Here is a 13751-nt window from a genome sequence, read left to right as displayed (position 1 = left end):
CATAGATTCAAATATTTCTATGTACATTTATAATAAAATAAAAAAAAAAAAAGAAAAAGAAAAGAAAAAGAAAAAGGAGAGTGTTTAGTGCTCCAAACAGGTGAAGTGATAACAGGGACCCAACAGACTCATCACACACAGCTGCACAGAAGGGTCAGGGCTGGCTCAGGGTCCTGGTCCTCGTTCTGGGGGCAGCTCAGGCCCTGGGCCCTCAGGGGAACAACCAGCATCCCCTGCCTCATGCTCGGGAATGTAGGCTCTGCTCAAGTGTCATCGCAAGGCTGAGGGGGGAATTAAAAAATGAACAAACAAAGAAAATGCAAGAGAGAGGGGAAACTCCGGGGGCACTTGCACAAGGTATATGGAGAGGAGAGGGAGCCGCAGCCAGCGCAGCCCCAGTGTGGCCCGGAGAGGGGGCCATGGCACCTTGTTGCATCTCCAGCACTAGCAGGGTTGGCGCAGGGGCCAAGACGGCGTCACAGGCAGTGGCAGCTTGTGCAGACCTTGACAGAGGGCAGGAGGTGAATGTCAGGTCCCAGCTCTCTCCTCCCCACCTGCCATGTCCCTGCCCTGTGTCCCCTCACCGAGAGCACGCAGCAGCTCGGCCCGCATGGCCCAGGTAACCTCCCTGGTCAGGCACAGAGCAGTCAGTGTCGCGAAGGCCACGTTGTAGAGGAAGATGAGGTAGAAGTTGCCCAGCCAGTTGAAGCGGCCAAAGTGGCCCAGGAGGTCAAAGCGAGTGATGCCTGTGCAGGGTGGGGGGACAGATCAGGGTGCTGCTGAGGAGGCACCGGCACCCATGCCTGTCCCCATCGCCTCACCCAGTGTCCGGGAGAAGACGGGCAAGGCTGAGCTGAGCACCAACAAGGAGACACAGTTCCCAATGATCTGGAGGGGAGTGGGAACAGCATTGGAGGAGGGTGCAGTCCCACAAAGGGGTGGGCAGTGTCACCCCGGGGGACTCTGAGCTCTGCTGTGGGTGCAGAGAAGGTGACAGCAGCCCCCCCACATTGCTGTGCTCCCATGCCCCCCCCAGCATAGGTACCTTGGGGAGGGGGGTGTCCTGGTGCCGGGGCAGCAGGCAGGTGAACAGCGGGGAGCTGTAGAAGCCCACGACAGAGCAGAGCATCAGGTAGCTGCAAGGCGGTGTGCGTTAAGGAGGCAGAACTGAGTGGGGTGGGGGGACAGGGCTGGGTACAGCACAGGGCCACCAAGGATACAAGATGAGGATGACTTGCAAGGCGGCTCCGAAGGATCCCAGCATGGAGAAGGAAACCTGGCCCAAGGCAGTGGCCTGTGAGCAAGAAGGTGAGTGGAGGAGGGGGGCCTGGGCAGGGACAGTGTCCCCATTGCTTCCTGACCCCTCCTCGCCCCTTGTACCTGTGTGCCCTGGGGCATGGCCGCCTCGTCCAGCAGCAGCTCCAGCACATGGAAGCAGACAACAAGCACCGAGATGCCCTGGTGAGAGGAGACAAGGGAGTCAGGGTGGTAGCAGGAGGTGGGGGTGGAGAGAACAGGGCCACCAGGCCACCTGCCACACTCACCGTGAGCACCAGGAGGCCCAGCATGGCCAGCGGGTAGCCCACGTTCCTCTGCCAGGGTGATGCTCTGCACCGCAATTCTGCAGGGCAATGGGCCCAGGTGAGATGGGCCCGGGGGGAGCTGCAAGGGTCAAAGCGCCCCCTCTTTACCCCCTGTCCATAGAAAGGTGCCCAGGGAGGGCCCAGGCATCCAGGGCAGCTCCTGGGGCCTTACCCAGTGTGTGCCGCTTGCTTCGCAGGGCCAAGAGCTGCTTCTGCAGCAGTGCCATATCGAGGCTCAGCCAGCAGGACGCCCTCCCTGCGGGGATGGGAGCAGGGCTGGGTTTGCAGGGGCTCAAGCTGCCCCCTCACCCCCCAGCTCCCACCCACACCAGGCACCCACCTGCCGAGATTCGGCGGGACACAGAGGCCTCCTCAAACCTCGTGCAATTCAGCTGCTCGTCCAGGTCTTCCAAGAGCTAGAGGAGGGCAGGGGGCCTGTGAGCGGCCATCCACGCTCAGGGATGCCAAGTCCTGTCATCCCGGTCCCGGGAACATCACAGGGCAGTGGGGAGCCTGGAGACACCTTACCTGGGGCTTCACTAGCAGCTTCCCTGTGACGGTGAACATGGTGGAGAGGCCGAGAGGGGTGCACACTGTGGCAGAAGGAGATGCTGAGCCGGGGTGCCCATCCCCAGCACCGTCTTCCCAAGGGATCCATCTTTGCTATGACCCCTCCAGGCCCAGCAGTGTTTGCTGGGAACAACCTGCCACAGCCTGTGGAGGCCCTCCCTTCCCCCCAGGTGTTCCCACCGTGATGTTGTGCCCTGGGGTGATGCTGTACCCCGGGGACACAGGATACTGAGGGGGACCACAAGGCGCCGAAGCTGCAGCACTTACGCAGTAGGAGCAACACTCCCAGCAGCGAGAGGCAGGAGTAGAGGTAGGGTAGGTGGCACTGCCAGAGGGCTGCGGGGAGGCAGGGTGAGCCCACGGATGCCAAGCGTGCCGCAGAGTCCCCAGCCCTGTGGCAGCACCCACCATGCAGCGACTCGCGGCTGGCCACATGCCGGTCCACCAGGGCCGAGGCCACCCACACCATGCCCAGCACGAGCAACGCCAGGAGCAGCAGCACCACTGATGTCTCATATACCCGGGCCATGATGCCCTGTGGGACAGGAGGGTTGGCAGGTGGTAAGGCATGGCGGGGGGGCAGGCAAGGGTGGGCCAGGGCCGCATTACCTTCTTGGAGCCTGCAAAGCCCTCTGACTCGGTGAAGAAATAGGCGAAGGGCATGAGGAAGATGAGGGACAGGTTGGAGAAGAGGAAGACCAAGTTCCAGAGGCCTGGAGGGAGGAGAAGGTGCAGGGTGAGAGTGGGCAGGGCCAAGGGGTGCCCATCACCACCCCTAGCACCCACCATGGATGAGTGAGCCGTTGAGCCACCGCATGTAGTAGCTGTGGGGGAAACAGAGCAGCACCTCATTGCTGATGATGGAGAAGGGCAGCAGGAGCACAGCGCCCAGCGACACGGCCAGCGTGAAGGTGCAAAGCGCCAGCCTGCACACAGGACAATGTGCGATCAGCCGCATCCAGCAGGTGAGGTGGCCGAATGGCACCACGCCAGGGGACAGACAGGGACTTACGCAATCCTGTTGACAGCAGCATCCTCATCGTTGTGAACTGCGGGGCAAGGAAAACAATCCCAGAGGGGGAACAGAACCCAGGTTAGGACCAGCCGAGCCCGGGTGTCCTGCTCTGCCCTGGCCCTTGGGGGATGTCCCTTCACATCCCTCTCCCCATGTGGACTTGGAAGGCACGGGGCAGAGTCAGGCCTCTCCTGTGCTCGCAGGGAGTGCAGAGGCCCTGGACATGGATTTCAGGCTCTGCTCTCTGTGCTGCTGCAGCCAGCAAGCTGCCACACAGCAATGCGGGCCTCACAGTGATCAATGCTGCAGCAATGTGGACAGCCCGCGGCCCCCATGGGAGACAGAAACCATGCACGGTGGTGGGGAGGAAGGGAAACCCCAACAGGGGAGCAGAATAGGGATGCAAACAGCTCCTACCTTCAGCAAAGTCTGTGTGCTTTTTGAAGTGGGTTATGATGAAGTGGCAAAGGAGGTAGAGGCTGATGAAGAGCAGGGTGCAGATCTGCAGGGCAGAGGGACCAGTGGGCTAGGACCCACAGCTGTGCTGCCCAGCACTCCAGGCCAGGCACCATCTACACTTCCCCCACCCGCCTCCCAGTCATGGGTTATTTGTCCCCTGCAGCCTTCCAGCCCTGTCTGCACAGGGAGAGCTGCCCTTCTCCCAGGCTCAGCCTGGGTCACCCACTGGGTGCTCTCACAGACCGGTGCTGCAGCCCCATGCCAGTGGCTGCTCCCTGCTCTGCATGTCCCAGTGCTGCCCCGGCCCCCGCACGCTGACGCCGGCAGAGCCATGGGAACAGCCTTGAGCTGGGCGCCAAGGCTGCTCCAGTGTCCCTGCCGCAGGCGTCACCAGAGGAACACAGTGACCTTTCCTCCCTCTGCACACGCAGACAGCGACAGGTAAAAAGGCCCAAACCCATGGCCTTGGCATGGGTGGTACCCCCACAGCTCCTCTCTGCTGCCCACCCCAGGGGGCTCAGGGCAGGGTGGGAGGCAGCTCATGGGCACCCTGGAGTGGCAGCCTGGCCGGTGGGTGCTCCCCAGCCAACGCGGTGCTTATGCAACAGCGGGGCTGAAGGACAAGGCAGCGGGAAACAACGTGGCCGATGAGGCTGAAAGGTCACAGAAGTTCCACGCTGGCGGTGCCAAGACAGAGCAGCCCCAGGTGGACCCAGACACAGCTCCTGGCTGAGGTGCCAGGCTCTGGCCCTAGGCTCCTCCCTATGGGCACCGAACTGGGCTGCTGAGGTCACAGCTGGGCCACCTCATGTTGCCTATATTTGCCCTCTGAGTCACCCCATAGCGCAACTTGTCCCTGAGTGCCACATCCAGGGATGATCTTAGGGATAGGGTCAGGATACCTGGCCCTCAGCATCCCTGCCCTCTGCTGCACCAGGTGCCCAGGCTGTCAGGCGTGGGCAGAGCAGTGAGGGCAGCCGTGTGCCACACTATGCCAGTGAGGGGGCATTGCACCTGGGACCTCAGCAAGGCCCCTGTAGCTGCCAGGGACACAGAAGGACTGACAGACTCTGCTTCTACAGCCACCCAGGGCCCCCTCACGGGAGGGAGCAGGACACCCCCTCCCTGCATGGCAGGAGAGATCAGGGCGGCCAGCGAGGCCCCTGGAGCCCCTGCTCCAGCCCTCCCCACTTCACCTGCTCTCCATCTACTGGAGCTGGCCTGCACGCAGCGCTGTCGCTGGGGCTCAGCCCAGCCTGGCCGCCTGCAGCCCCGATAAGGGAAATGCTCTGCACCTCCACGCCCCACACCGCCGCCTCGGGCCCCGTTGCTCACCAGGCTCTCGCGGACCCGCTGGTGGAAGAGCTGCTCCCGCGCGGCCAGCGCGTCGTGCTCCGCAGGGCCCATGCTGCGACTAGCATGGCTGGGCGGGCGGCCGCGGGGAACACGCCGGGGCGAACCAGGCCCGTGCCGGGAGGGGAGCCGGGCCGAACCGGGCCAGGAAGGAGGGGCGGGGAGCGGAGCGAGCGCTTCCCGGCCCCGCCCGCCCGGCGCTCGCTACAATGTAGCGGCTCCGCTTCCTGCCCTTAAAAGGGCCACGCGTCCCACGGCGCCGGCCCCGCCGTGCCGCCATTGGCTCCGCTGTCATGAATGAAGCGCCGCTCATTGGACCGCGGGGTACGCGGGCGGAGCTGATTGGCTGGGGCGTGCACCGCGGTCCTACGGCGGGGACCGCACGCACGAGGGGTTACGAAGGGAGCCGAGCCCCGCGTTACAGTCCGAGGGCCTGTAACGATGCCCGCACCGGGAGCAGGGGGGTTAACCGCCCCATGCCGTAAACCCCGGGTTAAACACGGGGCCAATGCTAATCTCTCCCCGCAGCACTAATCCCTACGGGGATTAACAGCAGCTCTGCAGCACCCACTGCCTCCAGCTCTGCACCCATCCCAGCTACCAGCAGCAGCCATCTGGAAAAGAGGAGCCACCCACCAGCAACTCCATAACCACCCAGGACCCTCAGCAGAACCAGGGATAGCAGACACCCCACACTACACCCAGAAAAGGGTGGCAAGGGGCATCACGCATGGGGGACAGCAGGGCAACCCCACACCAGCCTGTAGGGACAACAGTGACAATCTACCTCCATGTGCAAAGGGCTGGGAGCCCAGGGCACCACAGACACACAAGGCTGGATCAAACAAGAGCATTTTTTAATCGGCCTTTTATTGACAGAAAAGGTACAGACACAAAGAAAACAGAAGAGATCAAGCTGTGGAAGAGTGAGAGCACCCAGATGGGCCCAGTATCCTCCTGGCTTTGCGGGGCCAGACCTCTGCCCGCGGCACAAGAAAGCCAAAATGTTTGCAGGTGACATTTTGTGGACATGCTACAGAGATGGAGCCCAGCATTTAGTACTCCTCACCTTCCTCCTCACCCTCGCCCTCCACCGAGTCCACCCCCACCTCCTCATAATCCTTCTCCAGGGCTGCCATGTCTTCACGCGCCTCCGAGAACTCGCCTTCCTCCATGCCCTCACCCACGTACCAGTGCACAAAGGCGCGCTTGGCGTACATGAGGTCGAACTTGTGGTCCAGGCGGGCCCAGGCCTCGGCGATAGCCGTCGTGTTGCTCAGCATGCACACGGCGCGCTGCACCTTGGCCAGGTCCCCGCCGGGAACCACCGTGGGCGGCTGGTAGTTGATGCCCACCTTGAAGCCCGTGGGGCACCAGTCTACAAACTGGATGCTGCGCTTGGTTTTGATGGTGGCGATGGCGGCGTTGACATCTTTGGGCACCACATCCCCACGGTACAGCAGGCAACAGGCCATGTACTTGCCATGGCGAGGGTCGCACTTGACCATCTGGTTGGCCGGCTCGAAGCAGGCGTTGGTGATCTCGGCCACAGAGAGCTGCTCATGATACGCTTTCTCAGCGGAGATGACGGGCGCGTAGGTGGCCAGGGGGAAGTGGATACGGGGATAGGGCACCAGGTTGGTCTGGAACTCAGTGAGATCAACATTCAGGGCCCCATCAAAGCGCAGGGATGCAGTGATGGAGGACACAATCTGGCTGATGAGGCGGTTGAGGTTGGTGTAGGTGGGACGCTCAATGTCGAGGTTCCTGCGGCAGATGTCGTAGATGGCCTCGTTGTCCACCATGAAGGCACAGTCGGAGTGCTCTAGGGTGGTATGGGTGGTGAGGATGGAGTTGTAGGGCTCCACCACGGCTGTGGACACTTGTGGGGCTGGGTAGATGGAGAACTCCAGCTTGGACTTCTTGCCATAGTCAACTGAGAGGCGCTCCATGAGCAGGGAGGTGAAACCAGAGCCAGTGCCACCCCCAAAGCTGTGGAAGACTAGGAAGCCCTGCAGGCCTGTGCACTGGTCAGCCTGGAAAAGGCAGAAGCAAAGACATTTACTTTTGTCCCCTGCACCTTCTAGCTCAGCCACTAGCTCGGCTGGCTAGTGGCCCATTTGCCCTGTCCTGCTCGTCACCAGAGCCATTTTCCGAATGCAAGGTGTCCAAGTTGTCAGAGACTGCAAGCGTTCAGTGACAGCTCTCTGCTCCCAGTTTAAGCACAGCTAAGCAGGCATTAATACTCCCTTTCCAAAGTGGGCAGGCAGTTCTGCAGCAGCACAGTCAGACTCAGCTTGCTGCCCAGCACTCCTAAGCACTTTGCAAAGATGAATCAGAGGCCGCAGCAAGGAGAAACCTCAGATAACCCCAAAAAGGGATAGGAAGGAGGTTTTCCCAGTTCAGGAAGGGGAGTTTAAGGATGTCGCCCTCTGTCATGTCTCCCTGAAGGGCCCACTTTGGTGTTTCACTTGCAGATCGCTCTGAGGACACACTGAGGAGATAAGGGCTCAGAGGCAACATGGACAAGCTGCCAGGAGCCATAAATGCTCCTGTTTGCATCCCCAGGATTCAAGGGCAATGTGGAGCTGCACCCAGCAGCAGCACCCAGAAGCCAAAGAGCAGCCAAAAGTAACAAGAGCTTCTTCTGATGTTAAGACTGCAACCCAAGCTCAGTTCCCTGCTACCCCGTGGGCACTGGGGTAGGAGGAGTTCTCACCAGCTTGCGGATGCGGTCCAGCACCAGGTCGATGATCTCCTTGCCGATGGTGTAGTGGCCCCGTGCGTAGTTGTTGGCCGCATCCTCCTTGCCCGTGATGAGCTGCTCAGGGTGGAAGAGCTGCCGGTAGGTCCCTGTGCGCACTTCATCTGCGAGAGAAGGTCACGTACCCTGTGAGGGCCAGCGGCACCGCCACCATCGCCCCCCAACGCCACGGCCAGCCCCCTGCTCACCGATCACCGTGGGCTCCAGGTCCACAAAGACAGCGCGGGGCACGTGCTTGCCAGCGCCTGTCTCGCTGAAGAAGGTGTTGAAGGAGTCATCACCACCGCCGATGGTCTTGTCACTGGGCATCTGCCCATCGGGCTGGATGCCGTGCTCCAGGCAGTAGAGCTCCCAGCAGGCATTGCCGATCTGCACGCCCGCTTGGCCCACATGGATGGAGATGCACTCACGCTGGAGGGGAGGAGAACAGAGACACATGGAGCTGTTGGTTCTGGCTCCTTTTGGGGCAGTTCCCTCCCATGGGACTCTGGGAGCACCTGGGCACCTGCTCACTCTCCCACTGCTCCCCCTGCCCCAGGTTAACTGCAGCTTTGTAGCTGTCACAGCAAGGATGCCACTTTGAGCCCAGGTCAGTTTTGCTTTCAGTTACTCCCAGCGGCCACTGTCCCCATGGGGGTGTAGGAAGGACATTATGTGGCTCACTAGCACGCACGTCCTGTGCAGCACAGGCACACACCCGCTGCGAGGACGAGGAAGTACCAGGGTGAGCAATGGTGGGTGTGGGTGCAGGGGGAAAACCAGGAGCACCAGGCAGGACCGAGGTAGCTGGAGTGGAGTGGGGGCATCTGTCCATGTTCCCTCCTAGCAGGAATTCCAGCCTCACCCTGCTGCACCACCTGCTCTGGTGCATTTCTGCCACGCACCCGGCACAGATGGTGCCTAAGCCTGACCCACTGCAGGGGGGTTGGTGGCTGCAGTGAAGCGGAGGCACCCAATGGGGCCCGGGGGATTAAGCCCAGGGTGAGGGGAGGGGCTCCTGCATGGGACTGTTTTTTTTTGCTGGTACAAAACTCAGTGCCGCAGGGTGGCCGGGAGGCTCTGCCCCCCCGCCAGGACTGCAGTTGTGCAGGACGCGCTGGGCGCCATGGCGGGTGCTGAGCAAGGATGGAAGGTGGGGGAGGGTGGGAAACACACCCGTCTGCTTCCCGCGCGCGGGAAGGGTAACGGTCGGGGCTGGGCGCCAAAATCGGGCGGGCACCCCGCCCCCACAGCGGGGGAAGTGGCAGGAGGCCACGTGCCATGCCCCAAAACGCCCGCCTCCTACCTTCCCCCCCCTGTTTGAGGCTGCCCCCATCCCTTTTTCCCCCCCAAGCCTTCCTTCTCCTTTTCCTCTCCCCACAGTCCTCCCACCTCGGTGCCCCCCAGCACTGCTGTCCCACCGCAACGCCCCCATCTCCCTCTCCTTCGCCCCTCAGCCCCGCTCTCTTGCCCCATTGCCTCCCCAGACTAGATTCCTGCCTCGCTACCCCCCATCCTTGCTCTCTTACCCCGATGCTTCCCCCAGCCCAGCCTTCCCACCGCCATTCTGCCGCTCCGATGGACCCCACACTCCCGCTCCCCTTCCACTCCATCTCCCCTCCCCATTTTCCAAGACCCTCCAGTTCCGTACCGTTTGTCCCCCCCCATTTCCACCCCCTTCCCGACCCCGCCCGCCATACCATGGTGGCAGCGCAGTTACTTGTCCCGACAAGTAAAGGGGTCGACGCAAGTAAGAGAATGCTGCTCTCGACGGGCGCCCCCTTATATATGAGGCTGGGGGGCGGGCTACTCCCCCGAACTTCGCCCCCATTGGCCACCGCACCCACCCGACCGCGCGTCCGACCCCGCCGATTGGCGAAAAAGCGTGGGGTTCCCGCCCCCTTCCTCCCCCCGTCCCCCCGCCCTCCATCCCGTTCCATTCGGGAAGGGGCGGACACTGCGGAGCTCTGCGGAAGCGGGGGGCGGAGGGTTGCGGGCCCCCTCCACCCCCCCGGGCCCTGCAGTGAGGAGGGATTGGGGAGGGGGTCTGCGCGAGGACGGGGGAGGGGGAACCGCGCTCCGCAGCACCCCCTCTCCCCCCAATCTCGGTGCATTTCGTATTGCGCCGATATTGCGGCTCGGCCGCCCCCCCCCCGCCCGGTGCGGCTCCGCTGCAGAGGAAAACTGCGACAGAGCGGGGGGGGGGAGACGCCCTGCAGCACATGCTGCCCGCCCTCCCGGCCCCCCCGCCGCACACACCCCACCCAGGTCCTAATCCACTTTTGCCCCCCCCCCGACCCCTCCGTTGCACCCGAAACCAGCCCATCTGCGCTGCCAGCGACCCTTCCCCTTGGGCCATCTGCACTGCTGCAGCCCCGGCACCGCCCTCCACCGCGGGGGTCTCCGGCCCATCTGCTCAGCGCCTCCGAGCCCAGCTGCTCTATCGGGGACCCTCCAGCCCAGGGCGGGTGCCCAAGCCCATCTGCACCTCCAGCCCCCCCACCCTCCAGGTCCCCTCATCCCGGGCCATGTGCACCCTAAAGACCCCAACCCCCCTGGGGGTTTGCAACCAATCTGCATCCCCTGGAGCTGCTCTGCCTCCACCCCACCAGCGATTACCAGTCTAGGGGGACATGTGGCCCAGCCTCTTCTGTGCCCCAAAATGGTGACATTTGGAAGGAGGTGAAGCCCTGGAGATACTGCCTCAGCCCCTGCACCCCCCAAACCTGCTGGGGCAGGATGGGAATAGATGGGATTTGGCAGCTGCGCTAGGCACCCTGCCCCTCCCCAGCAATGGTGGGTGCTGGGGGTCACACCCTGTTCACTTCCCACCCCCGTCACCCTGAATTGGTGGCCAGACACTGCCAGGGACCCAGGGATCCCACAGACACCCTGTGCTTCCCGCCGTGGCCCTGCCCTAATCCATAATGCTCTTTGCTCTGAATAATCCTGCTCCCACCGGAGCTTTGGGATAACCCGGCAGGGACAAAGCAGGGGGCTCAGAGCCGCTGGCATCTCCGGGCACCACCAGCGCCGCTGCGGCAGGCGTCCCCCCGCCCTGTTGCCGCAGCGGCACTGCAGCGGGTGACGTGGCAGGTGGCCATTCGCCTGCCGCAGTGGCCACGTGCTCAGGGCCACCAGCCATCTTGCTGCACAGCAAAATGGCACCGGTGGCCAGGCCACGCGCAGGCACGGCCCATTCTGTGCCGCCCCCACCCCGCCCCACCTGTGGCACCATTCTGTGCTGCCCCCCCCCGCGGCACCCGCTCATCATCTCCTCCATCCCTCTTGCCCATAGGGCGGATTGTGGCACAGGATGGGGGATCCTCCCTGTGCCCCCCTCCTTGAGAAGCTCGTGGCCACATGGGGGGTTGGGGACTCATGGCTGCCCCCCCCAGGAGGGACTGGAGAGTCAGGAGGCTGCCCACAGCCCCCAGGGCACACAGGTGGGAAGGGGACACATGGCTCTGGCTACAAGTAGCAGTGATACCTTGGGGTGACACCTCCCCCACCCTCTTGGGCCACAGGGCCTTTTCCTGAAGGATTTATGAGGCTCCCCAGTTCCCTAGAGCAGCGAAGCCAGGAAGTGCTGCTGTACCTGCAGCAGTTCTGGGAGGACCCAGGACCATCCATGCTGTGGAGCACCCAGGACCTGGGTGCAGAGGCTGCACCCTGCCTGCTCCCAGTGGGCTCATCCCCCTGCTCCGCCCAGCTTGGGGACAGCTAGGGACGCTGCAGAACTGAGCCAGCCCTCATGTCCCCATGTCTTCCAGACACCAGAGTGCTGAGATGCCCAAGGGGGACCAGGCTTGGCAAAACACAGAGTGACCACACGACACAAGTCCTGTAGGACAGGGAACGCTTTTTATTGAGACCCTGGCAGGCCGGGGAGGGTCCCCGGTACAGAGCAGTTGCACAGCAAACACGCGGCGGCAGCAGCAACCACCGCTGGGCTCCAGACGCTGCCTTATGTTCCCTGTGAGAGCAGCACAGTGGGCTGGGCTAGTACTCCTCACCTTCCTCCTCACCCTCGCCCTCCACCGAGTCCACCCCCACCTCCTCATAATCCTTCTCCAGGGCTGCCATGTCTTCACGCGCCTCCGAGAACTCGCCTTCCTCCATGCCCTCACCCACGTACCAGTGCACAAAGGCGCGCTTGGCGTACATGAGGTCGAACTTGTGGTCCAGGCGGGCCCAGGCCTCGGCGATAGCCGTCGTGTTGCTCAGCATGCACACGGCGCGCTGCACCTTGGCCAGGTCGCCCCCCGGCACCACCGTGGGCGGCTGGTAGTTGATGCCCACCTTGAAGCCCGTGGGGCACCARTCTACAAACTGGATRSTGCGCTTGGTYTTGATGGTGGCGATGGCRGCRTTGACRTCTTTGGGCACCACATCCCCACGGTACAGCAGGCAACAGGCCATGTACTTGCCRTGGCGAGGGTCGCACTTGACCATCTGGTTGGCCGGCTCGAAGCAGGCGTTGGTGATCTCGGCCACAGAGAGCTGCTCATGATACGCTTTCTCAGCGGAGATGACGGGCGCGTAGGTGGCCAGGGGGAAGTGGATACGGGGATAGGGCACCAGGTTGGTCTGGAACTCAGTGAGATCAACATTCAGGGCCCCATCAAAGCGCAGGGATGCAGTGATGGAGGACACAATCTGGCCTATCAACCTGTTGAGGTTGGTGTAGGTGGGACGCTCAATGTCGAGGTTCCTGCGGCAGATGTCGTAGATGGCCTCGTTGTCCACCATGAAGGCACAGTCGGAGTGCTCTAGGGTGGTATGGGTGGTGAGGATGGAGTTGTAGGGCTCCACCACGGCTGTGGACACTTGTGGGGCTGGGTAGATGGAGAACTCCAGCTTGGACTTCTTGCCATAGTCAACTGAGAGGCGCTCCATGAGCAGGGAGGTGAAACCAGAGCCGGTGCCACCCCCAAAGCTGTGGAAGACTAGGAAGCCCTGCAGGCCTGTGCACTGGTCAGCCTGTGCCAGGAAGACAAGACAGAACAGCCTGAGCTCCAGCACCACCAGAGCTGAGAGAGAAGTTTCTTCCTGGGGCAGAGACACTGTTGCTTCCTGCTCTGTGGTCCTTCTGTGACCTTCTGGGAACTTCCTAATGGCCAGAGAAGAGGCACCAGGCCAGGGGCACTCTAAGGGCCACCCCAACTCCACGTGTTGGGAAGGGTCATGGGAGTAGAGCCCCTTAGGAAAGGGGGACAAGGAGCAGCACCAGCAGGCAGGGCATCTCAGAGCACCCTGTGGCAGCCAGGATGGGCACAGGGTGGCAGGGATTGTGCCACCCGTTGCCCTGGGCACCCTCAGAGGCCCAGCACAGCAGGCGCAGCCTGTTTCGAGCCCCTGAGCAGGAACAAAGGGGACCGCAGAGTTGAGCGCTTGGGCTGCGGCGCTGCTCCAGCTCTGCAGCGGCCTCCAATGGGAGCCGCCGCTGGCCGGATTAACATTAATTAATACATTAAGTCTAAATCCAGCCCTGCTGGTTCACAGGGGAGGGAGAACAAACAGCTTTGCTCTCACCCACCCCCCAGGCGCCTGGCCCAGCAGCACCTACCAGCTTGCGGATGCGGTCCAGCACCAGGTCGATGATCTCCTTGCCGATGGTGTAGTGGCCCCGTGCGTAGTTGTTGGCCGCATCCTCCTTGCCCGTGATGAGCTGCTCAGGGTGGAAGAGCTGCCGGTAGGTCCCTGTGCGCACTTCATCTGCGAGAGAAGGTCATGTACCCTGTGAGGGCCAGCGGCACCGCCACCATCGCCCCCCAACGCCACGGCCAGCCCCCTGCTCACCGATCACCGTGGGCTCCAGGTCCACAAAGACAGCGCGGGGCACGTGCTTGCCAGCGCCTGTCTCGCTGAAGAAGGTGTTGAAGGAGTCATCACCACCGCCGATGGTCTTGTCACTGGGCATCTGCCCATCGGGCTGGATGCCGTGCTCCAGGCAGTAGAGCTCCCAGCAGGCATTGCCGATCTGCACGCCCGCTTGGCCCACATGGATGGAGATGCACTCACGCTG

At 62.6% G+C, this 13751-nt stretch overlaps 3 protein-coding genes across 4 annotated transcripts in view; all 3 read right to left on the bottom strand.

Moving 5' to 3' along the window:
- Nucleotides 1-67: 67 nt before the first annotated feature.
- Nucleotides 68-5039, bottom strand: LMBR1L (limb development membrane protein 1 like). Of its 2 annotated transcripts, XM_026047382.1 has the most exons (18): nucleotides 4963-5039; nucleotides 3586-3670; nucleotides 3166-3202; nucleotides 2940-3079; nucleotides 2763-2866; nucleotides 2562-2688; nucleotides 2421-2489; nucleotides 2112-2176; nucleotides 1924-1999; nucleotides 1756-1839; nucleotides 1545-1621; nucleotides 1381-1458; nucleotides 1221-1294; nucleotides 1046-1136; nucleotides 822-888; nucleotides 585-746; nucleotides 427-503; nucleotides 68-281 (listed from the first exon to the last, which is right to left on the bottom strand). In XM_026047382.1, exons 1-17 carry the CDS (start codon nucleotides 5032-5034, stop codon nucleotides 445-447), a joined length of 1467 nt encoding a protein of 488 aa, XP_025903167.1. In that variant the 5' UTR covers nucleotides 5035-5039; the 3' UTR covers nucleotides 68-281; nucleotides 427-444. The 2 variants fall into 2 exon arrangements, with proteins under 2 accessions (XP_025903167.1, XP_025903166.1); XM_026047381.1 differs by having other exon boundaries at nucleotides 68-503.
- An 806-nt stretch (nucleotides 5040-5845) lies between these two features.
- On the bottom strand, nucleotides 5846-9477 carry LOC112954233 (tubulin alpha-1B chain). Its single transcript, XM_026047373.1, has 4 exons — nucleotides 9424-9477; nucleotides 7933-8155; nucleotides 7700-7848; nucleotides 5846-7016 (listed from the first exon to the last, which is right to left on the bottom strand). Exons 1-4 carry the CDS (start codon nucleotides 9424-9426, stop codon nucleotides 6036-6038), a joined length of 1356 nt encoding a protein of 451 aa, XP_025903158.1. The 5' UTR covers nucleotides 9427-9477; the 3' UTR covers nucleotides 5846-6035.
- A 2091-nt stretch (nucleotides 9478-11568) lies between these two features.
- The window catches only part of LOC112954234 (tubulin alpha-1A chain), a 3618-nt gene continuing 1435 nt past the window's right edge, over nucleotides 11569-13751 (bottom strand). Inside the window, exons 2-4 of the mRNA XM_026047374.1 lie at nucleotides 13526-13748; nucleotides 13293-13441; nucleotides 11569-12706 (exon numbers count right to left, since the gene is read on the bottom strand). Of these exons, the coding sequence (XP_025903159.1) occupies nucleotides 11726-12706; nucleotides 13293-13441; nucleotides 13526-13748 (1353 nt within the window). The 3' untranslated portion in view covers nucleotides 11569-11725. The remainder of the gene's footprint in view (nucleotides 12707-13292; nucleotides 13442-13525; nucleotides 13749-13751) is intronic.

This window comes from Nothoprocta perdicaria, unplaced genomic scaffold, assembly GCF_003342845.1.
Source record: "Nothoprocta perdicaria isolate Ctin4 unplaced genomic scaffold, notPer1 scaffold_497, whole genome shotgun sequence".
NCBI lineage: Eukaryota > Metazoa > Chordata > Aves > Tinamiformes > Tinamidae > Nothoprocta > Nothoprocta perdicaria.
Note: the sequence above shows the minus strand (reverse complement) of the source record. Positions and strands in the feature narration are given on the sequence as shown.